This window comes from Falco peregrinus, chromosome 6 (genome assembly GCF_023634155.1).
Source record: "Falco peregrinus isolate bFalPer1 chromosome 6, bFalPer1.pri, whole genome shotgun sequence".
NCBI classification, from domain to species: domain Eukaryota; kingdom Metazoa; phylum Chordata; class Aves; order Falconiformes; family Falconidae; genus Falco; species Falco peregrinus.
In genome coordinates this window covers 70,244,460-70,269,437 of record NC_073726.1, presented here as the reverse complement: position 1 = coordinate 70,269,437, position 24,978 = coordinate 70,244,460, and the positions used below count along the sequence as shown (strand labels likewise).

Genomic DNA, 24,978 nt, shown 5'->3' with positions numbered 1-24,978 from the left:
CCTCCTTTGGGTGTTGCTGGGCTATTCGGTTTTTCCATCAGGGACCAACAGATGCATTAAAGTTACTTGATTTCCTCATAGTAGACTGCTAAAATAGTGTCTGGATCTTTCCCCTGCAACAAACTTCTTGTGAAAGTGAATTCTGAAAGCTGTAGCATCAAGGGAGTTATTTAAGAAGGGAATTACTAAGGCAAGAAAATCCAGATAACGCTTCTGAGCTTCCTATTTAAATGATTTATGGTCATTCATACCACTTTAAAAAGGCTCATAGGGGGGGAAAAAATATCAGATTTACATGTTAATTGTTGTAAGATAGAAGAAACTTTTAAGTGGGATCATCAAGATGACAGTTATTCACATAATCAGAGAAATGGGTTCTCACTGGAGAAGCACCGAGATCACAGCTGCCTCTTGCTCAGCTCCTGGTGGGTTAGGTCCTGCACAGACAGGAAACAAAGGTGGCACCCAGTCTTACACCTGGGTCCGCGCAGGGGCTGTCCCTTTGTTAGTCTTAGAGATCACAGAGAGAGCAAGCTGTCTTAACAGTCCTGCCTCACTGAGCAGTCCTGCACAGAAATTGCAAACATCCCCTCTTCAACACCCATTTTGAAGGACCATGCACTTCCCACACGTGAGGGCCCTCAGCTGTATCCAGCGCAACAGGTTACAGCTGCAACACTTTGCAGGAATGTTTTGACATGTCAGCCAGTTCAGTTCTGGCTCTCAGTTTTGCCTCAGATTGCTGTAAGAAATACTAACATAAGGAGTTAGGCAGAACTGAGGATGTAAAAGTGTTTAAGTAAATATAGCCAAAAAGTATTCTTGCTTTTTAATTTAAGGAACAAAACAAGATATTAACAAATACAATTATAAAATATACATAATACAATATGGGTTGCAAGTCAAAAGAACAGATTATCTTCTGAGGTACCAGGTCTTTAAACAGCTGAAACAAAATTATCTTAAGATTTTTGACAAGTAAACTTAGAAGGACAGGAAGATGACAAGCTTGTCTGAACACAAAGGAGAAAGGCCTGGATGTATTTGTATCTCACAGGCTGTTATCCAGTGGGCTGGACTGAAGAAATCCTGGTAACAAACAGGGTAAACACCAGCCCCAACTAATCTGCTACCCCGTTGGTGCTACACAGGCCAACATGTAGTCACTTGCAGGGAATAATTTTTTCTACTGCATCAAACCCCGTTTTTTAAAAAACACTGGAACTGATAGAGTTACCATCACTGCTCCTGGAAGATGAACTCAGTCTATTAAGTATTTCACAATGGTTACCCTGAACTTGAGTTTATACCCACATAAGTACATCTTATACTTGTTTTAGCTCAGCCTCCCCTAATTCAGTTATAGTCTCCACTCTAAACCAGCATCTACTGAAGCTACACTTTTTTTCTCCACCAAAAGTCTTTCATTTCCTTAATTGTGGTCACCATCTACATCTTCAATTGGAGTCTTCCTAGTGTTAAGATATCCAAAAGCAAACAGCACTGCAGCAGTGTGTTATAGAATACACCAGATTCACCTGATTCAGTAATTCTGTATTCAGCCCCAGATTCTTCTTGTAATTGTATTATGAGCCTGAATCCCATTTTTTGGTCCACCATCCCCTTCTCCCTTTTCCTCCTCTTGCTGGTTTTCAAGCATGTACCTCCCCGTAGGGAGAATTATGGAGACTCCCAATTTAAAAGTTTATCCAACTATCTGTTCAGTTACTCCACTTGATTTCCTGAACGGCCATGGAAACGCAGTTGCAAACGAATGAGTGGCAAGAGAAAAAAAAAATCTCCAGATACGTATATCGACCAGGTAGAGACAGCCCTAACCTAACTGAAGTTTAAGGCACATCTTTAACACAGTACTTTCAACAAAATATTTAACGTGTATTAAAATGGCAACACATTTTGCCACATATCTGCTTCCCAAACCCTGGGCATGACTTCTATCCAGTGCAATAGAATCCGTACAGCTGGAAGGCACAAGTGGATGAGCCACGGTAGTTCTTCTGACCTCCATCGGTGAGGACTCAACGTAATACATTTTCCCAAGGAACAGAACTGCTGCCTGCTCTTTCACGGGGGTGGCTAATAGTCACTACTGCTCTCCACAGAGACTAGAAGCAGCCTTACCAGTCTACTGGGCAATCCTGCCTCCTAGCAGCAGACAGGAAGATCCGCCCAGTAAGTAATTTATAATACAAGGACAAGGGCGGTGTTGGAAATGCAGTTTCAGCACTGTGTAGGGTACCACCTTCCATCCCTGTATTTCAAATGGAGCACGTCCTAGACGGAGCCTAACAATCCTCCAAAGATTGGCCAACATCCACCACCTCAGCTGGACACCCCCAGTCAGAGCTCTGTTGAACATCCTGGAAAAACAGCTGCCGCTGGAGGCTCTTTAGACTGTTCAAGACCTCTGGAGAGAGTTCATTGAAGACCACCTGTTTTTCCTGATCCTCTTCCTCCTCCTCCTCTTCCACCTCCTCCACAAGGTCATCAGGTGGCAGAGGAGAACATCTAGAGATGTAGCCCTGGTCTGACTGCACTGACTGTCTTTGGTCTTTGCATTGGTCATCAAAGACCAACTGGTGTTGCCTGCCCGCCTCCTCTTGGCAGAGAGATCGCTCTGAAGGAATGACACTCTGCTGATAAAGAGAGTACATGAGTCCATTCAGATGGTGTCTCAGTTCACCTAAGAGGTTTGCAGGACCCTGGTCATCTATTGCTGAAACTTCAGAGTCATTGTGGAGGACGACATTCCTCATTGGAAAGCTTGTTTCCAGAAGAGGAACTCCTTCCATACAGTCCTCATTACTCAGCACATGATGACCAAGTATATTTCCATCTTCTGTGGAAGAGACTGGTTCCACTACCTGAACTAGAGGAGCCTCATCCACAGGAAGGACCATAGTCTGATAAGTTGGATCCCCACATGAATTAAATTGAGGCTGCAGTTTACAGCCTCTGCTTTCACCTTCATGCATGTGGAGGTTGATGACATAGCCGTTAGGGTCAGGCTCCCGTAGGTGCAGCTGGTGTTTCACAATTCCACCTGGTTCATGTAGCAATGAATCCACCTGGCTCTCTCTGTTTTGGGACTGCAACTCTTCATCATTATCCAGGCAGATGGTTTCTCTCTCAAACCAGTCTGGGTGCTCAGTCTGCCAGTTCTTGAACTTTTGTACTGCCTCTTTCAACTTCCTCCCGCTAGGGGTATCGATGTAATTTTCAGCTGTGATTTCCTGGATTCGATGGATGCGCCCAGGTTCAAACTTCTCCAAATCCTGAATCCGAAAATAAATATCCTCAAACTTGTCCATCAGTTGGTACCTGGATGTGACGTTGAACAGATCAGGTATATCTTTCTCACTACTTATTCCCTCAAAATAGCAGACTATATACATTCCAAAACAGGCTGGCTTCTTGAAGTCTGGTAGGATCAAATTCAAGGCTGGGGTGAACAGGTCTCCCATTGGCTTTTGCTGATCTTGCTTGAGACACACAGGCTCACTCCCAAGCATGGCCTGCCATTTGGCCTGGGTGCCCCGTGAACATAAGATGATGATCTTTGAAGACAGATCTTCCATTTCCTTCTTCTGTCGAGTAAGCCAGGGTAACGCCCCTAACTCTGAAATCTGATGATCTTCTAGCAGATCTAAGGCTACAGCAGTGCCACAGACTGTCATCAGGAACTCTGCAAACTTCAGCACCACATCCACATACAGCAGGTGATCAGCAGAGTACACAATCCAAACCTTTCGGGGCTTCAGGGGTGGCAGAGGAAGGTTGGTGTATGGTGCTGCTGGAAGACAGAAAAATAGTAATCCCAGCTGCATTCCCAACACTGTAATGCCGCAACTCAGCAGCAATCAACATAGGAGAATATTAACAAAAGATTCTAGCAACTACTGGTTTTGAAGCTGTTTTGGCAACACATGCCGACAACATCTCATTGTATAAATTTAATATGAAAGTCCAGACAGTAGATCTGTGATTTATAATAATGCCTTGTTTTTGTGTGGTGAAATGCCCTGAACCATCCAACAACGCACCAGCTTCAAGAGGCTTACAAATGTTGCTATATCATCTGCTGGAGAGCCGAGTGCAACCACCCCAAAACAATCTCCTATTGCTATTGTTTAGAGGATTAACAAACGTTCTTTTGCCAGTGCAGTCTCAGCTGGGTCAAAAGCCTCACCACTTTACCAAGCATTTGTGCCCTGTCTGGCAAATACAGCATTCCAAATTCCACATGCAAAGTTTTTTCTAGTTAAACAGGAAGATCCTAAGGCTACCTCTTAGTTTTAGGAAGCACCTACAAAGTAGTAAAGCCTATGAAAGCCCCTTCTGGACAATTGTGTGAGACTTCCAGAGAGCATTACATTTGTCTGATAAAACACAGGCAGGACATCTTACCAGTTTGCAAATCATTGTGGTTGCATTTCCCTCGCAGGTGTCCTGGAAGGGAGAGAAAGTCACTGTCAGTTCTGAAAACATGAAGTAAGATTAAACCCTTAAAATGACAACACCTTCCAAAGATTAGGTTAAAAAAAACCCATAATCTTTAACTATGCAGGGATAAAACCATGGGGAGGGAGAAGCGTAATGAAAAATATATATATACTAAATGAATGAAGACTCTTCTACTGCCAATTCTGCTGTGTACTGCACTATATTTTTCCTTTGAGAGGAGAAGGAATGCACTCAAACCCAGTTTTCTCCATCTTCCCCAGATCTGGCCAGTCTCAAGAAGTACAGAACCCCCAATTGTTTTGCTACCTCTCCTTAAAGAGAGGAGGATATTTTAAAAATAGCTTTTTTTAAAGAGGCTTCTCTGAAGATGTGACTAAAATGTCCCTAGCTGCACCTTATAGCTAAGTTTGATGTTAAGAAATTTTCCAGATTTCCAATTACTCCTCCTCTCGGGTAAAAAAAATATCCCGGCAAGCTGCAGTTTCTCTATAACAACTGTCTCATGTTTGCAGCACAAAACCCCCTAGGAATTAGTCCTTAAGTACCCAATTTTCCAACCTGCTCAATGTCAACCTCTGTGCCATGTTTTTCTTCTTCCACATTAATTGAAAAACATTACTTAAGCTCAAAAATTGTGTAAAAATGAATTTTGTAGAGGACAAACAGGAAGATTCTGTCCTGCAAAACTCTTACCCAATGCAGGAGAACAATAAATGAAAAGATATCTATAGCAATCTGCAGGAAACAACACTGAATTATGAAGTTCCTTTTTCCCTGCTTCATGAGCTCTGAAGCACTATGAAAATGGAGTATCAGATGGCATAACCCATGGAAGGCTTTACTTAACTAGATGGATGGTATTAGGATGTTACAAGTCCTATGATGTAAAACAGAAGGTATTTATGTAGGAATTAGCTCAGTGGGAAGACATCAGAACAGCAAGGAAGAAAACAGTAGTAGGAATAGGTACAGAAGTAGGAAAAATATATTTTAACATTGAATCTTTTCTTCCTAGCTGGTTTGAGTCTTACCTGCTCGTTTTTTGGTCATACAAATCACACCTGCTATGACTGATCCCACCAGTAACACACAGATCCCAGTGATGCACCAGTAAAGCCATATAATCATATCGCCTGGAGTACAAAAACAGTGCTCAGACATTGCTTTACACAAATAACAGTTTCACTGAAAAACAGAAGTTTCTTGAGTAGCAGAGGCCAAGGGAGAAGGACCCTGGCTCTGCCCAAAACCATGGGTAGTCCAGCACTTCCCCCTTACAACATACCACAGCCACTTCTCAAAATGAATTCCCACTTTCATGATGATGCTCTACACCATAAACTTGCTCCACAAAGAACCATATGTGCAGCACACTGAACACACAGATCAATAACCTTCCTCTAAACAGCAATGTTTATCCAGCTTTGACAGGCATGCTACCCATGTCCTGCCTGTTCATGTAATCCATCTTAAAAAAAAATATAAATAAAATCACCAATTTGGGTGATGCTTTTTTTTTTTTTTAAATCTTGGGCAAACTAGCTCCTTACAGGTGTTGCAGCAAAAAAAACCCACCAGCAAATAGTTATGCACATGATTTATCTTGACATTCATAAAAATGAATATATGCAAGCTGTTATCTCCAAAAGCTGCTTGGTATTATGCAAATGTTTTAACACTGAGCAAAGTGACAGAAAGTATTTTATATTAAGACTCTTCTTGTCAAAACTGTTCCTCAAAGAATTTTATGCAAGTGAAGTAGCTCTACAAAAACCTGCTCTAAGGTTCACACTGCATACAAATACTTGCCTCATTAAATCATGAAGTAACTTAAAATTCATTCTGAACTCAGTGTTAAAAGGGGACATTTCCTGCCTATTGGTTTGTTCCCAGGGAGGATCATTTGTTATTCTACATAACGGTAAAAGAGCAGCAAAAAAAGATTCAGAGTATTGGAAGAACTTCTTACCTGATGGGTCTGCACCTGCAAAAGACAAGAGTAACATTAAAAATTCAGCTCTGATCCGTACGACAATGGGAATCTAATTTACAGAAAAGCAGTTCTCACTTGGAGCTGGTGAACATGGGATGAAAGCAGAGTGTCTCAGACAGTCTGTGCCACAGTTCGCAAAGAATGGCTGAATCTGCAGTTGAAAAATTCAGAAAACAGAAGCTATTCTTAAAAGCAATTCTGCTCCCCACCTTACTTTCCCCCTGCCTTGACAAGCCTTGCACAGCGACACAGAATTCTTGCATTATATATTAAGGCAGCAGTGAGCTCCTGAGGCTGAACACTCGCCATTCTCATTCCATAGTCTCTGACTTGGCAACCCTGTACTTAGGAAAAGCCACTGTCTGCATAGAATACCTATGAAAAAAATAGTTTTCAGCCATAATCATTGTTTTCATGATGCAAATAATTAGAGATTAGCCAATCTCAGAACAAAACACTGTGCAAAACCCCATAACCTTCCTAAACTGCTCAACACCTTGTGGTGAAGGAAGGACACAGGGACAACACTGAGACACTACCTGTATTTTGTAATTGCAGCAAGCTCTTATGTTCTTCTCTATTTTGATTGTGACATTCACTTGCTGTTGTAGTCCATCCTGCAGAAATTAGATTCAAGTTATAAAGGAAGAAAACCAGATGAAAGCAGGATTAAAGAAAAGGAGTTGATATGAGAATACAGAGTAGCCCAAAGAAGCAGATTTTTTTTTTTCCTGGAACAAGAAGTCCACAGAGAACAAAATGGATAAATGGTCTAGCCAGCATCACAGCACATCTTGTGTGATGGACACGGTAATACAGTTAAGACAGCAGGCTAAAGCTGCACAGGTAACAGGAAACAATTAAAGATGTACATCATATAACTTCAAATGCGTTAACTTAAACTTACAGTTTCTTAATGTAAATGTCTTCACTTATTTAATGTGTAAACATTAACAACCTTTCTCATTTAATTAAAAACAGCTGTCAACACTGCTGCTTCTGACACTAGAACAAGCAAGTTGCCCTTGTTACCTGCTACATACAATCAGTATCACCATAATCTAAATCTAGTCTTTACAATGACTAGCAGATACATACTCCAAAGTGAGGTATATTCCCCTCTACCAAGAAAATATGCACACAGCTGTACTTGCTGTGCCAGTAATAAGTTGTATCATACCAGTGCATGCAGTATGAAGGGTTTTAAGTGTGGAAGGAATGGAAAGATTAAATAAATGAATGCCAATATATCTCCCCTTGCCCAAGGAAGGGCGGTGTGTCCTAAGCATTCAGCATGTCTCCTCCCTCAGATGCCTGAAGGGGAACATTTCTTACATCAGAAGACACTCTGGATCTACTTTGAACTTCTCCACAACACCGGCTGTAAGACCTACAGGAATTTATTCTCAGTTTGATTGCAACATTATTAGAAAATCACTCATTCATGATCTAAAAAATTTAATTAACCTCCCCATCACGTTTGATGAACTACTCAATTTATTGAAACTTTGCACCTCAGTTTTGGTTGATTGATTTAGCCTTATCCCCCAGGCATTGTCTTGACAAAGGTAATAAAGCCCAGATAGTTAAATATCAAATTTTGGTTATCTTTGCAGATGTTTACAGACTGCTCCATGCATTATAAAACCTCTTTTTGATCTTTTATCGACCAAATTCCTGAAATAAAAGTTCCTCTTTCCAAAGGCAATTAAAGATCTGTGAAAATAATCTTGGAAATTGCTGTTCAAGTGCATTTGTTACATCTCCAATATAATGGTTCAAGTCCTTGTTTAACAACTATTAAATAAATGTTTGTCTAAATTACCACATGGGTTATCATTTAGGAAAGCAATTACCTCAATGAAATCACGTGTGATCATTTTACACTTCTTCTCATTCAGAAAACTGGCCACATGAATTTGGTATCGGGCTGATTCCATCCACGGGTTAAAGCTCACAAGCAGAGTTGTATCATCTAGACTTTTACCTTGGATCCTGGGCTCCCACAAGCTGCCTGGAAGTAGTGCAGATATTCTCAAGTTTCTCAGCTGTCAGAAATATTTCAGAGCACCCATGTCTACATAACTCAAACAATTTTTTTTTTACCTGTCTTTATACATGGGATGGTTCTTTTCATCAGAGAGTCCTTGCAGTCTGCAAAAAAGACCATCAGTGAGTAGTCAGGAATGTTATACTTCCACTTCAGAAAAAAATCTCCATTTACCTTACCAGAAGCCAGACACCTAACCAAGCCCTCCTGGGTCAGTAGAGATCTTTGATCCAAAGCAGCAGCAAAATTCTGCAGCAGAATAGTACTGGTTTCCAGTGTATAAACTAGCCCCTCCACTGATGTTAAGGTGGGTTTTTTCCCCCCAGAACCAAGATTACTAATAAGAAAGACTGAAAACATACAATACTTACAGCAGTAATATTTAACAACCCTTGCTACTTTAAGACTTGAGCCAAGAGGGTCACAGTGGAATTAAAACTTCATATTGACCTTTGGACCTTGTAATCATGCCACTACAATAGATTCCTCTGAAAGCATTCTGCCCCAGGAGGACCAGGAGGCTGGAATCTTTCTTGATCACAAAACACACTTCACCGTTTATAATTCTCTTTGCTTCATTTAACAGATTGGTCCTGTTCTTTGGGACTTTCTTCGGAGTCAAATCCAGAGTTACACATTCAACATTTAGCAATGTGGGATTACAGCTTAAACTATGTTTCTCCTCCAGGGTTTGGACAAAGGAAAAGGAGCAACTCCCTGCTTAAACATTCCGTATCTTAGATTTCCAACTTTCAAAGTTTGAAAATTCACAGTGCCCCTGTAATTCACGTGTAATCTCTAATCAGCAAAGCTCCCTGCAACTGCTGAGCTTGACACAATGCATTAGATTTCTGAACAACAGTGGAGGATAAAAGACAGGAAGTTCTTAAGAATGACAGGTATAAGAAAGGATAAGAGGGCTGAAAACCAAATGCCCCCTTCTTTTTCAGCTCACATTGACTGACAGACCACATTGCCACTCCGTAACTACAAAGTCACATTGACAACTATAAGCAAGTTAAGAAGAAAATTATGATCAAGTTTTCAAGCTCTGTATTGAGTGCCAAGTATTTATAAACTAGGCAGCACAGCCAGAGGGCACTGCAGATGCTCAGCATCTTTGAGGAAAACAACAAAAATTATTTCTAGTTATAGGAAAATTTTCACGTACACAAGAAAGGGTCAGGCACTCAGCTCTATCAAGTTTCTTGGTAAATTATACCTAACTGCGCCTTTGAAATCAAACTTTAAGATTTAATATTAGAAGCCAAACTTTACTCCTTCCACTCTGGAAATTCTGGCCTGTACTTCCAGCTTCCACAAGCAGAAAGGTAACTTTGAAAGATCTCATGGTGAGCAAAACCAGCACTGATAGTCTGCAGAGAGCATGGAAGATTGCTCTACAGCCCCATTCATGTAGATGAAGTTTCTTTGTGCCTGGTCCCCTGATGAACATTTCAGAAACAAAATCCAGGAGCTGTAACTTACTTTCAAACAGCCCCTCAGAGGGGCACCTATATGAGTTTTCAGGTTTAACCATGAATTTCTCTTTAGCCACAGCTGTAGCAGAATTATTGACAAACTACAAACACAATTTCTCAGAAATCAGAGGCCCAAGTCCTAAGCTTTGTCCAGCTTTCCAGAAAGCATATACAAAATTTTATAGCAGTGTCTTCCATGTATCCACTATAGTCAACCAGAGTCAAAGAGTCTGTCCTTCACAGAACAGTTCCTCCACATGCACCTTATTCCAAGCAGAGATTTGATAAACTTCTGGACAGATGGTGACTTGTAGCACAAATGATATATGCATTTTGGATATATACTGCAAGGGTATTGTAGCTAAGGCTAGCACCATGGACTTTCCAAACAGCAATATTCAGAAAGGACGACAGGTTTTTATAATACTGTCACCTTATTGCCAAACACGCTCACAGTTCATGGATCTGGTCTGGAACAAAGCCTGCAACTTACAGATCTACAAACCACCGCAGTCTGAAGCGGAAGGCTTAAGTGAGCTAGAGCATCTCTTACCAGGTATTGTGAGAGACATGGACTTGCAATTGTAGTCTCCATCTACACTCAGTTTGGGCAAGTGGTAGACAGTCACGTGGTAAGTCTGGCCAGGTTCCACTTCAAAACGGTCAAAAGTGAAATTCCACTGAAAACAAAATGCATTCATAAGGACTTAAAATGAGAATGTTGTTCTATAAAGGCATTGAAACTAACGGCTGAGTTGGCCCTGTTCCACTGTGTTCGCTCATCCCATATGACCCACCCTTCTTCTGAAGCTTGACTATAAAAAAAAAAAAAGTCAATGGAACTCAAGTATACCAGTCCCTTGGTCTGTCCCAAATTCTTCTGTTTGGAAGGAGAAAAGTAGTTATTCCTTGGAATCCTCACGCTGATATACAACAGTCTTATACCAAACAACTGTGTGGAGTTTCTACTAAATTACATTTTGAACTAAAAGGAGATTTAGGCTAAAATACGTAGTTTTTGAGATGGGAATTTGAGTCTAGTATGAATCTTCCAGTGCTATGCAAGTGCTAAGCATTTAAAATTGCACTTATACATACATAGTCTGTACCTGGCCATGCCATGCATATTTTCTTATATCTATACTGTTTTCCACATCAGCAATACTGTGCAAACTCTGGGAGAGAGACACTAGCTCCAGATGGTAAGCTAACTATGGCCAAATTCTGTGTGGTAAGCAATGAACTCCAGATTCCTATTGTTCATAAAGGGAGCTGTGGATGCTCAGCATTTTTCTGATGCGCTTCCTAGACTGAGTGTAAGCTGAAGGACCACCCCCAAGCTTGGTACTTCCCTCCACCGCAAGAGAGTGCAAGAAAGAAGTGGAAGTAAAAGGAAGGGTTGGGTTAAAAAGGCTATAAATGTCACAGCTGTCAAGCAGAACACAAACCCTCCTACAATTATTTGCTTTAAGCAACAACCAAAATGATGCCACGTGCTAGGCACAGAGAGCAGTAATTCTTAAAACCTGAAGGAACAGGAGAGTGAAAGAGAAACCAAGATAAGCAACTTGTATGCAGTTACACACAAAAGTAAAACAAACTGGAAACAGCAGGTCTCAAGCCCAGTATCTATTGTTTCATCAACTCTTTTAACCGGTTTGTACTTTTTTAAAAAAAATAAAATGAATAACCTCACTGTATAGGGCAGTGAAAACAGAAACAAACCCATGGACTAGAAAAAGTAGTTTGGAGCCCTTTGCACTCACCCGGCCTCCATCTGGACGGACCTGAAGTGGCAAGTTGTTCTGGAAGTCAAACTGAGCGCAGATTTGTTGATTGCTGTTCACTTGCATCACAGCCAGCTCTGCCCCTTGGAGATACTGGATGCTAGCTGCAGGCACAGCGACAGAGAGATATGTCATCTGCACATCTAGAGATTGCAACCCCCACAGAGATTACTACCATGCCTAGTCTTGTCACAGTCTTACTCCTTTGAAGTGCTGAGGATCCCCACAAAGATAGCAATGAAAAAGTGCACGTGCAGGTTGACTAACAGCACTTTCAGCTAAAGGGTTGCCCTGCATGGCAAGAGCTCCATCTGTGCAAATGAAGGGGTAAAGTAGAAGGCAACTTCGTAATTCCAGACACACTGGCAGTTCCATAGGTTCAGTGTTGTGTTTAGCTCTGCCTCTCAAGGCTGCTTCGTGCACTTTGGGCAACAAAGCAAACATGCTTTTGTTTTGGTACAGACAGTCCCAATGAGAAAGTTTATAACCATAGCTACAGAAAATGACTGGGTACCCGAGTCACACCTGCTTCTACATTACTATAGCTATACTGAAATAACAACTCTGTATAGCCCTCAGACACAGGCCCTGCAGAAGGAAGAAATGAATGTGTTTAAGTCTGTCTTGAATCAGTGCAAAACCATGGACAAAAGCAAACAAGGGAAACACCATATACAAACAGTTTGTACAGTGAGAAAATGTGAATTACTGGTCCTCATTTAGGCTCCAAGCAATGAGACAATTATTCCTCTGTCAAGACACATGTGCATACAGGAAACCTAAGCTACAAGGACTACATTACCTGAAATGGGAGGAACTTGCACTAGGTTAGTAGTGTATACGTTATTTATGCACTCTCAAATTAATTCTCATTTCTTCAGTTTGTAGATGCAATTCCCCTGCACGAGACTGCTGCAGTCATTACTATGTCTTGAAAAGGTGATGCTTGCAGTGTGAACCTCCTTCCTCCCCTTACTACAGTGGTAAAGCTGTGGGCCACTTGATTCCATTTTTACCTGCTTTTCCCATTTCAAATGTCATTACCCCGTACTAGTGGAAACATTTTAAACTCTTGAATACGTAGCACACTCAAAGCCCCATTTCAATCACTAAGAAAAATAAAAAAGCATCCCCCAAACCAAACAACATGAAACAGCCAAACCCCCAGATTTCAAAGGTTTGCTTTCATGACTAGATCAGTGAAAGACTTCAAGTCATAATTCTCCTCCATATCCTTACTAGATCATACCCAATTGCTCCGCTCCACGTTCACATTAAACAACACCACTTACCATCAGTGGCCACTTTCCATTCTATTCGAAGCACAGGGAGCAGTTTTCCATCTGTCTGTTGGAAAATGTCAGAAGAGACATGAAGACTGCTTGGAGCAGAAGGAGTCCACGTGGTAACCTGCAGCCAGCTTGCCTCCATGCAGGTACCTGTCCAGCAAATGAAAACCAGCATTTAAAGCAGGGCCGAGGAAGCTCTGCTTAACTGTAATTATGGTCCGCCCTTTGGGTCAGGGTTACTCAAGAGGGCAAAACTGGGTAACAGACTGCTTGCTTCACAGTTCAGAAAGGCAGTTTTCAGCAAGCAGGTTAAGTTTTCTGTAATATTACGAACTCACACTTCCTCTTTTCCTTAAAATCCATTAGTAATTGCCACAATCAATGTAGTCAGGCTAAACAGGTCAAGTAAATTTACTCAGTATCTCCTGCTGCAAGCCCATACATACTTCACTGCTGAAGCAGACCGATGTCAGAAGACCGACCATTCTTCCAATGATAACGTCTGTAAGCTGCCCAGGGAAATTGTTCCAATAGTTTATTACTTTGTTTCAAAACTGCCTTACTTCTAATTTGCCTATGCATCTGAATTTAGCTTCAAACAACTGCCTGTTAGGCTTTTTCTAAATTAATGAGCTTTCTGGACAGAAAAATAATTTATGCTAGTTAACACAGTGTTAGGGAAAACTGGTTCTGTAATTAATCAGAAAATGAAATTGGGTATGACAGGCATTAGACAGACATGATAGACTTTTGTAAGACATTTGACTTATCAGAGCATATTAAAAATAGCACAGTTAGGCCACCCCCAAAGTACACTTTCAGTCTTTTTTGCTGGGTCATTGATGGGAACAGTAGAAAGTGGGCACTATCCCTTCTTGTAACAGCATAGTTTTATGCTTAGGAAGTAATTAGACAATCCTCAAATGCTCATTCTACCAAATAATATCTATAGAAAACCTGGTAAGATTAAAGTACCTTTCAGAAAAGAGTGTACTAAGCACTAAAAAAACCACTGATCTTTCCCCTAGAGCAGAAAACCATAACAAAAACCATAAAGCAAAATTTAAACCAAATATTCAAATAAGGCAGCATTTTAATGGCAGAGCTGCAGTTTGGCTTAGCTGTGCTGTCAAGCTGTATTCCAATGGCCATCTGCCAGTGGGGTATATGATCCAATCTGATCCCACCCAATCCCTCTCCTGCCAAAAAAGTTTAAAATCTGATTATTTTCAGCAGTTATCTCCCCAATCTGGCATGCCAAGCACGGCTAGCTACAAAAATACTTGTGCCAGTATGATACAGGATTGGGCACTGAAGCAGAAATGAGCCTGCTTAGAACAACTGCAAAGAAAGGCCAAGGAGCTCTGTAGCACCGTCCAGACACCTCTGCGTACCAAACTGACAAATGCAGAACAGTCTCCTTTAGCATAATTACGGGTAATGTTCTTAAAGTGTTTCAGATGTGTGCCATCACTAAGACTCAACCTCTTACACTTAATAGGTCCAATCTATTTGTTCAGTGGGACTTACGAGTAACTCTAGTTTCCTTTTCCAATTCATAGATTCACTTAGGTTAGAAAAGACCTTTAAGATCATTTAGTTAATTCACTGGGCTTTATGCCAAATAATTTACATCACTCTCAGCTGCACCCCTTTATGCCCTTTCTATTCTAGTTCATACATTAATTTTTCATCAAGTACTATCATACATAATAGCTTGTAATGAACATTTACTAACAGATTTGTCCTAAAATTCCCATTTCTTTATAAACTGACCATCCCAGCTTTAAACAGAAACTAAACAAGTTGGGTTGTGTTCTATCCAACCCACCCCCAAACTCTATCCTGAAAAAGACAACTTCCCACTCTTGTTTTAGCTGGAGCTGATTATGGATCAAACCACACACTCTCAAAGCAAGGCATGATAGCAGTGCTTCACTTTACATCTCTGATTCTAGCAGGAAGAATTTGTTGCGTGAACTCAGATTGAAACAAAATAATGCATGATCTGATGAAAAAAGAGAAAAATGTTACTTACTATTTCTTACGAGGCAGTTTAAATCCTGTGGGGGAAAAGAAACAAGAATATTACTCAGAATAGAAACTGGGTTGACAGTAATTTGCTTCTGGTTGGTGGTAGGAAGAAAACAGTTCAGTGAATAGTGATACATACAAACTGGAACCATCAGGAAACATTGCACAAAGTTGTTAATCACAAAACCAAAGGACACAGGGCATGAAACCTGTGCACACCGAAACTGCATATGTGACAGCAGTAGTTGCCGCAGCAGAAAGAAATTGAAGAGTCAAAAATGCAAGATGATGATAGAAAAAAACTTCCAGGATCCAGGACTGTGAAAACAGAAACCAATGTGTGACATGAGAGACTGCTTGAAGTAGATGGGTATGTTTTTTTAAGCAAAAATGCTTTAAGTTACTGCTGCCCAGCAGTGATCATGCTGGCAAATCTTGCAAGGTCTAAGCCCACCTGACTGGAAGCACAAGCTCTCTGCAGCTAGGCTTGCCACTGAAGTACTGCCTTATGTGCTGCCTACTGCAGGGCATCCCCTGAACAGAAAGTTACATCAGTTACGGCTGGTCTTTTTCCTTATGCCATATTAAGAAGCAGGCAGGGGAAAAGACAACATTTAATAAGTGCCAGGCTTGAAAGCAGATATGGTTATTTTTATCCCTAGAAATATATTTGAGAGGCAACCCATGAAGGAAAAAAAATATCAGAATTAGACTCTCTTTAAATTAAATTAAGCATGTCCAGAAGTTATGTGGACTCTGCCTGGTTTCCCCCTGGTATATATTGTTTATACTGTAAGACCTCATGGTCACCAGGAAAAAGCATGTAAGCTTGCTTGGTTAATATGATGCAAAGTCCTAGTGACAAGGAAGTCTGAAGTTTTCACTGACTTCGTAAACCAAGATGAGGGTTAGGTTTCCCCCCAGTCACTTCCTATACCTTGACACATAAAGGTGGACGTTATTGTCACACTGTTGCCAGAATATAATTCATTCCAGTGGAGGAGGCAAGGCAGTGGGGCTTTTAGCTTCTCTGCAACTCATTAAGGTAAACTCCAAGTGTATTTGGGGCTTAGCTTATTAATGCTGTGTAGCTGTTGCTATCCAAGGTTGTATTTGCATTTTCAGGAACGCATGCTTGAAAGCCAGCCGTGCCTTTTTGGTAGTGAACATGCCCTCCAGCATGGCACGGAAAGCTGAAGTTCACAGACACCGAGTTGGCATAAGACAGCATCACTGCCAGAGGCACAGCCCCAGACCTCCCTTCACTTACACCAGCACTGCAGCTTGCCCTGTGCTGGCACAAGCATGTGTGTGACCATGTGGGCACCTGGCTACAGCCTGAAGCAGCCTCAAGGGAAGGAAGGGAGGTCAGCTGTGAAACAGATCTTCTGCCCTCCTGCACCTCTGCTCCTGCTTGTATGGTAGAGGTAGGGAACAAGCCACCAGACATGAGGATGAAGGTGGGCACTGCTCTTTCACAGCTGTGCTGGCCTTTGTCTGCTTGTAACAGGGTAGAATTACATCCTACTTTTAAAGCATTCCTAGTGAAGGCAAAACATCACATCAATTAATAAGCTTTCTCTTATTTGAGGGAAATAAAAAGTATAAGCAATTGGTGAAATCGGGTACCACAAGCTGCGCCAAGCAACTGATTTCAAACAAACAAGCAGAGTTCCAGTGACTATGAAAAAAATACTTCAGGCATTAATGCTCACATTTCAACTAATGTATCTATGTTCTGACAAACCTGAGCGAAAGCAGGCAGATTTAGCATTAAGCTTCTCATGCTTATATAAAAAAAAATAAAACCTGAAAAATCTCTTCCAGGCTTTTGCTACACAAGTCAAAACAATACACAGGTATAAATCCAGTTTTCAGGCACCCTTCACAAGAAACACAACCACGCTCCAATATACTACAAATGTACTCAAGACAATAGGTATATTGAGAAGGATTCATGCAACACTTAAGCTATGTAATACTGACCAACTTTGTTATTGTTTAGGAAACACTTCAAGCCATTCAAAGGAAGGTATCTGCTTTATTGGCCATCCTGAACTCCTAAGTACACACAAATGTATGTAGCACTTTGGCTGAGAACTGAACTTTGGTGAAGAATTGTTTTCCTACCAGCAAGCTAGCAACATTGATTTTTCAAAATGAAATCACCTTTGGTGCACTAAGTTAGGACTAAGGCAACATCCCACAGTCAGAACAAATATTCCGACTACTTTTCACTATTAATCAAAGTTTATATTATAAATGAGGAAGGAAGGGGAATAAACAGTGACACACAACCCTTCCTTCTCCTTCACCCACTCTGTTCACACCTGGGGGTCAGGGGAGAAAGGAAGAAAGCAGGTGACTTGCAGAAACCACCTGCCTCTACCCGCATCTTTGCTCTGGATCTTCCCAAAGTTTTGACCTCACTGTTGGATCCCCAGCTTCAGTGCTACCTTGTGGCACTGACAACTCTGGCAACACCCAGAGTCTTGCTAGATAGAAACCTTGAGATAAGCAGCCCCAAAAGCTGTGTAGCAGGTGCCCTGTGCAAGGCAGAGGAGCTCTAACATAGCCAAGAGCAAACTAAATCTATGAATTTAATGTCACTGTGTAAGGACATGCAAGAGGTACTTGCAGACATCCTCCATTGAGTATTTAGATCCTATCAGACTTACGGAAAACTGGTTACAAGTACAGTTAACAGAAATGTTATTGCAGTTTTGTACCTCCCAAATCAGGTTCCCGCCTAACTATCTAACAATCACTAAAAAAAAAAAAAGTTCTAACAACTAGTATGGAAAAGCATATTAAGTTATGAAAAAAATTTACTCCTAACACTCCAAAATGCTTAATCAGGCTTTCTTAGGTGAATTACTTAGCCTGACAATGCCCCTTGTATAAAGGGGTGCAGTGGACACAGGCAGGACCACTGACCCCAGGTGACTGAAGGGATACCCCAAACCATGTGACAGCAATAGAAGCTGGGGGGAGGAAGAGGGGACATCTGAAGTTACAGTGGTTGTCTTCCCAAGTAACCATTACATGTGACTGAGCCCTGCTTTCCTGTGGATGGCTGAACACCTGCCTGCTGATGGAAAGTAGTGAATGAATCCCTTATTTTGCTTTGTTTGCACACACAGCATTTGCTTTATTTAAACTGTTTTTATCTCAATCCACAAATTTTCTTGCTTTTACCCTTCCAATTCTCTCCTCGTTCCACTGAGGGAAAGAGTGAGTGGCTGTGTGGAGTTATGGGGTGAACCCACAACAAGCAACAACAACAAAAGGCTACTAACCATGGGGTTTTGTTTGTAATTGAATAACTTCTGTTAAAACCTACGACTTAATATTCAGTCATTTTGTCCTCCTCCTGTTGCAGTTATCAGCGATTATTGTAAATTGCATCACAATAAAGCCCTTAATTATAAGGCATTATTCACCTGAGGAGAGGCAATATCTGCTTTGAGTGTTGGTGTTTCTGTTTATTAGCAGACAAGACATGGTTAAGTGCTACATCTCACCTTTTTTGTTTTATGATCAATATGAATATTGAACCAGCACAGCTTATAAACGGATTCTTTCTTCCTCCAGGTCTACTGTCCCAGGGAAAGTGTTCACAATTACGTTCTCAGCAACAATGAGGCTGTGCCCTTTCCGATATTGATTAAAAAGCCAAGAGCTTAATCAGGAGCCATCAGTCAGTTTCAGAACTGAAACTTGACAGTTAAGACATCTTTTACCTTTCAGCACCGGGTTTCTACAGGGACAAACAACAATAGTTTTTCTGGTGTTTTCACTGTTTCCCAACCTCACTCAGGATTTTCAAGGGGCTACCTACACACGCTTTTTTCCTACTCCACACTAGCCTGTTTACCTGCTGTGCCAGTAACCATTTTTTGTGTGTAGCTGACTATGTTGGATTGTTTTAAGCTGCCACCAGTTGGTCATGAATTTAGCAGGTTTACCACAAGAAGGCAGAAAGGATTCTCCCACGACACATCAGCCTGAACAAACTCACTTGTTGGTCCACACCCTTCCCAGTTCCCAAACCACTACAAGGATAACCTAAGAGCCAAAAATGCCCAGAACAACAATTAATCCAGCCAGGAAGTCCTTGCTATTGGCGTAAGGAAGCAAAGATAACAGGAAAAGATAAAGCCATGATGCAGGCAGATATAACAACCCCAAAGGATACCTAGGAAGCAGTTACAACGAAAACCCTCACCTCCTTTTTGGATACTGCTCAGGTGGGCTGGACTGCAGCTGAAGGCACACTTTTATATCAAGAAAGTGCAACTCCAGAGAATGATATTCAAAAGCCAGGAAGCTTTAAAGGAAAAGTCATTTTTTCAGTAAAATAAGTCAACTACTTCCAGATTTGCTACCTCCTCAGCACCAGGGGGAATACTTGCTGGTTTTCCCTTGTAAATATCCAACCAACCAAAACCTTATCTGATGCATTGGCTCAGAGTGCATTAACAAAGCTGTGGTCAGCAGAAGTATTTAACTTAGTTTCCCTACTTCAGCAACCACAAATTTAGATTATACAATAGAAATAGTTAACAGCCACGATTGTTTCTGCTCACCCACATAGAGCTAGAAGCATGTAAGAAGCACTGACAGAACTGAGACATGTCAGTCCACATGCAACAGACAAGTAGACAAACAGGAAGAGAAGGAACAAAAATGAAGAGCTCTGCAGAAAAGCTGAAGATGGAGCCCACAGCCAGGCAACATTCTCTGCACATTATTACAGAAGGGGCTTAAACTGAGATGTTCTCTTCTCATCAGCTTCCTATTGCCTTTCAGGCCAAACAAGCAAAGCTACAGACGTGGGAGGGATAAATATGAGAACAAGATGATTGTGAGGTGGTGCCCAAAACTATTATTAGCAGAAGAGGACAGGCACGGTCACTCTTACTGTTTACTTGCCATATTTTCACAGAAAACTAAGCAACATTTCATTCACTCTTTTCTTCTAAGATTGTTCTTGCTTTTGACATAAAAAAAACCCAACAGATCATATGCCATGGAGAATCATATGAATCTGAAGAAAACAGGAAACTGATTAAGAGCACCATGTCATAACAATTCAATTAAATTAATAGGAGGCCAAGATTTCCCAGCAGGATGCTGTGGTAACTAGCAAGAAAACTGCCGTGAGCTGGGCAAGCGTCCAGTTTTCCTTTAAAGAGCGGCTGCTGATCAGGAAGGGCTCCAGCTTTCCAAAATCTGTCTCTCACCTATAAGCCATTCTACATATCTTCTGAGGCTTGGCATATTTGAAGTTTACTGCAGTTTCCCTTTCCTGATTCCTTAGTTAAAAGAAGGAAAGATAAACAGGCCATGAACACATTATAGGAATAACTGCAGAAAGTTGATTTGTTTAAGGCTGCTAGGAAACAACCATCTTTTACAAAATTACTTTGATTTTTTTTAAAGCTGTTTTCTCTATAGTTTCTACGTTTTTCCTCCTGCCCTCATATAAGTTATCAGCAAACTCTAATCCAAACTAAAAACTTGATGTTTCTTCACAAAAATCAGTTTAAAAGTTTTCTTTATCACATTTTGGTAGTTTTGATCACTAATCTTTTTTATGCTGATGTCTGGTAGTTCTGGTCACCAATGCTTTTCACACCAAGAAGTCCAGGAAATATTTTAGTGGCACTAAGTGTGACCATGGTTTATGGTAACATCCTACACAGCAAAACTATGCCACAGAGGGGAAAGAGAAGTTAGTCAATAGCAAAAGGCAAAATGAACACATCTGTCAAGGAGGACCAGAAAAAAAAAAAATCTTCCTCATATGCATTGCCATTGCTCATGTTGATGAGACATGTTACATCAATTCTTCTCCAGATACTTTGAGTGAATATCCATCAAGCTGGCAAACTAGATTTCTACGATCAAACTATGTACACCTATCCAGCCCCTTAAAGGTAGCAGGGTTATAAACACTGCACTCCTTCAGGACACTGAGGTGTGCCATGTCAGGAAACAGTTATAGCCCAATGACTGAACACAGTGATTAAACACTTGATGGTGAACAACTGGATGGGTATTTAAGCTGTGGGAAGTTTTTCACCTGTGCATAGAAAACACCCTGAACTCCACCTCCCTGCAGATGACATATTCAAACAATAGTTACTAGAAGGAACTGGATTTGCAGCAGTGCTATTCAGCCTTGCAGCTGAGCAGGTTTGATGGAGTGGTGGTGAACAGGGCCCATTAAGTGCATTTGTTGGCATTTTAATAAGATGTGAGCATTAATAAGTTAACGTGAAAGTGAAACTAAATGCTCAGTGTCTACCAGTACTGATACAACACTTTCCTACATTTCCCCTCCACCACTCCACCTCCAAAACAGCCTCTGCCACGTGAGACTTTGGCTGAAAAAACTGCTATTGCTCACCCTGACCTACTTACAAGTTCAGCCACACCAGCGTGAGTGTGGTGGGTTACAAAAAGGAAGTGGGTCTTACCAACCCTGCTCAGCAACAGTTTCCCTTTTCAACCACACTGCAGTCACTCATTGGAAGGGTTACCAAATCATCCCCTGAAAACACTGCAACTGATAAAAGGAAGGGGAAATTGTTTTCAACTGTCGTAAGTCAGTTGATGGTACTTTTTCATGTATGTGTCAGCAGCTTCACAACTGCTTCTAAAGAGGTTGCTTATGGGCTTAAGTTTGTCTGCATTTTAGAAAACGGCTCATTGAAAGAAAAGGCCAAAGTAGCAGGCTTACAAATTCACTGATCTATGAGCACAACCAGAGCGTGGGGCAACAGATTTCCTCAGTGAAAGCTGGTGATGTACTGGTGAACCCCCCATCAACTTACTGTGGTTCACGTTCCCTAAAAAACAGGAGCTACGGCCAGGAAGAGAAAGTCAGTCAACGTCCAAGCATTCGAGGACTCAAAGAAACTCTGTGATGTATTACTTTCAAGCTCTCTGTGACTAACAATGTTTGGGATACTCATGGTTATGTTAGATGCCTAAGCAATATTATAATGTCTTCTTTCCCCTTTTCTAAGACTTTGCATTTTGTACTCCACAATGCCCAGCCTAAAGTAAAATTGCAGAAGTGGTCTGTTTTCTTGTGGTATTTTTAAATAGGAGTGAAGACACCAGAGGTCAGGTAAAACAGGGGTAAGTTAACGGTCAAACTTTAGGAAAGGAGGCAGAATAGACAAAGGACAGGAAAATAATATAGAAGCTTTCATCCCAAAGGACATGTTTTGGTTTATGTATACCTACAACTATATCTGACTAGCTGCCTTCACTAGACTGCTGAGAGTGCATCACGACATATAAAACTGTCTAGCTTAGAAGGCAGTTATCCTGTTCACACATGCACCGCTGTTAACAGAAACAAAATTAAAACCAGACTTCCTCCCCCTTCTACACACTCTTTACGTGTATCTTACACAAACAAACCCCCAGAGAGAGAGAGACTAGCTAGGAGTTCATACTTTGGGGTGCCAAAGTTAGCTCAGGTTGGTTAGTTCGCTTCGTATATATAGACACCACATCTGCACCTCTTAATGTGGATCTTCTCCAGCTGGTTTCACAGGGAAAAAAGGCAATCAAAATCTGCCTTTGATTCAAAGTATCAAATACATACAGTATTTTTTTATCTACTGCTCCAGCAGAGATGCATTGCTTCCTCCTAAAAACCTCTGGGCTGCAAGGAAGAGGTTAAAACATGGAGTACATTAGGCAATCTCTGCTATGAGCGAAGACTCACATCCTGCTCAGTAACTTCAGGCAGTTTTAAAAGCAAATTTCAGCCCCAGCCACGGCCCCTCACAGATGTCAGTGGCAGGCGTTTCCTGGCAGCAATCACACGGCCAGGCTAACTCTGTGGTACTCATAATTCTGGTTTAACGTTAAGTTAGCGCAGTTGCACACAGTGCGTACAGCCCACATCAACCACAACCAAGCCCCCAAACCGTTCAAAACCAAGTACCGGCTCTTAACCCAGCAGCGCAGCGGACACCTGGCTGAGGCTGCGGCCGGGCCGCAACCGCCACCGACCGCGGCGGGGCCGAGGCCACCGGGGCCGGCCAAGAGGGCTCGGAGGCGGCCCCAGGCACGGCCCCCCCGCTGCCGGCCCGGGCCGTGCCCCCGCGCCCTGGCTCCGGGGCGTTTGCCCCGCAACACGCTCCGCTCCCCGCTCGGGAGGGAGCGGAACGGGCCCAGACCCCGGCCCCAGCCGGGGGCACCGCGCCCCCTCCCCACAAACCCGTTCCCGGGTGAGGGAGACCACGCTGACACCCGCGCCGCCCCAGTCGGGAAGCCGCTCCCTCACCCCGGCTTCCCGGCCTCCCGCCGCCGCCAGCTCCTCGTCCCCGGCCGGGCCCCGCGGGAACGCGCCCCCCGCCCCTTCGGCCGTCGGCGGCGCGGGACAGCGCGGAAAGCGGCCCCCCCATCCCTGCGGCCGGGCCTGGCCCGCTGCGGGCACCGCGGGGACGCCGCCGGTCCTTGCCCGTGCCCCTGCCCGGCGCCACCGAGCTCCAGGCGCCCACCACCCCCGCCGCGCTTACCGGCTGGGAGCAGGTGAAGGGCGGCGCGGCGCCCAGCAGCAGCCGCAGGGCCGCACCGGCGGGCGGGATGGCGATGACGAGCAGGAGCAGAAGCAGAGGGAACAGGGGCAGCCACCGCGTCCCCGGCACCGCCATGGCCCCGCCGCCACCGCCAGCGCCCCGGGGCTTCCGGGCTCCGACCTGGGCGCGGGGCGGTGCCGGCCCTCACCTGAGGCGGGGCCGCCGCGGCGAGGCGGCGCTACGGCTGCGGGGGGCGGGGCCCCGGCTGCCCGCCCGCCCCGTGTGACCCCCGTTTCGCCCGGCAGGGCGCGGCCGCGAGGAGCGGGCGGGCCGCGCTGGTGGCGGCCGTGGCCTGCACCCGGGAAGGGCCCGGCCTCCCACCCTGCCTCGGGCTGCTGTGAGCCCCGAGCGAGGCCTGCCGGGCGGTGCGGCCCCGCCGGAGGCAGCTCCTTGGGTGGGGGTCGGGGCCGGGGAGCCAGGCCTGGTTTTACCCGGGGTTTGTCTTGCTGGTCACGAGCGGACGCAGCAGTCCCCCGGGCCTGCAAGCTCATCCTCCCTGGCGCACACCTCTAGCTCCGGGTGAATGCCGTGAGGTTTAAAAGCCAACATCAGCAGCGGTCTGCAATTACCCAGTAAAAAGCATTACAGGTGTATTGCTGTATTTTTCCTGTCGTGTGGCTACTCTAAATGCACCCAGTTCACAGGAGGCTGTGCAAATCTTTCATTCACTCCTGATGCTCACTGCGTTTTGGCTGTCTCACAAGTTTCACCTGGGGGTTTCACACCATTCTTCATACCGCAGCACACCCAAGCTGGCTTTCACCCGCTTTTTGCCATGGTTTTCACCTCATGGTTTTTCACACAAAGCTGTAGGCCGGCCCTGGGGAGCTCAGCCGGGTTTCCAGCTCAGTGAGCTTTTCAGCAAAGCTGGACCATGTGCTGGGCTTTGACAGCCGTCAGCATGGCAGTTTCATAGGGTTCTGTGGCAGTAAACGTCTAACTGGGGGCTGGTTTGAGCTTGGAGATAATGAGGTTTCTGGTGACCCTTTCTGCCATTCCCACACCTCATGCTGATGACACCCACAGGTTTCAACCACTTCCTGGGTTTTACCGTTTTGTGACACCACTGATTAATAGTAGCAGCAAAGCCTGCATGTCTGACATTTGCGTGCAAGTCAGGGAAAAAAAAATAAACACATGAAGAAAAATATTCTTTTTTCTTTAGACATTATTTTTCTCAATCTTATACCAATGTACTTGGACTGAGTACACTATGATTTCTCGTGCTGTGGCAGGAAATACAGTGCTCA

The 24,978-nt window shown here is 43.2% G+C and overlaps 1 protein-coding gene across 2 annotated transcripts; it reads right to left on the bottom strand.

Moving 5' to 3' along the window:
• Positions 1–814: 814 nt before the first annotated feature.
• On the bottom strand, positions 815–23,941 carry IL17RA (interleukin 17 receptor A). Of its 2 annotated transcripts, none has more exons than XM_055808235.1 (13): positions 23,669–23,941; positions 15,124–15,148; positions 13,089–13,235; positions 11,776–11,900; positions 10,563–10,689; positions 8,585–8,632; positions 8,335–8,492; positions 7,018–7,095; positions 6,554–6,629; positions 6,455–6,469; positions 5,517–5,618; positions 4,429–4,470; positions 815–3,811 (listed from the first exon to the last, which is right to left on the bottom strand). In XM_055808235.1, exons 1-13 carry the CDS (start codon positions 23,801–23,803, stop codon positions 2,307–2,309), a joined length of 2,583 nt encoding a protein of 860 aa, XP_055664210.1. In that variant the 5' UTR covers positions 23,804–23,941; the 3' UTR covers positions 815–2,306. The 2 variants fall into 2 exon arrangements, with proteins under 2 accessions (XP_055664210.1, XP_055664209.1); XM_055808234.1 differs by having other exon boundaries at positions 815–3,814; positions 23,669–23,900.
• Between the last annotated feature and the right edge of the window lie 1,037 nt (positions 23,942–24,978).

Bases quoted from the DNA above. Each gene is read 5' to 3' on its own strand.
- IL17RA (XM_055808234.1), bottom strand. From the start codon at position 23,803: ATGGCGGTGCCGGGGACGCGGTGGCTGCCCCTGTTCCCTCTGCTTCTG. The intron at 11,901-13,088 runs GTAAGTGGTGTT...CTGTGCCTGCAG, and splicing joins ATGGAAAGTGGCCACTGATG to CTAGCATCCAGTATCTCCAA. The intron at 8,493-8,584 runs GTAAAAAAAAAA...CACTACTTCCAG, and splicing joins CATCCCATGTATAAAGACAG to GCAGCTTGTGGGAGCCCAGG.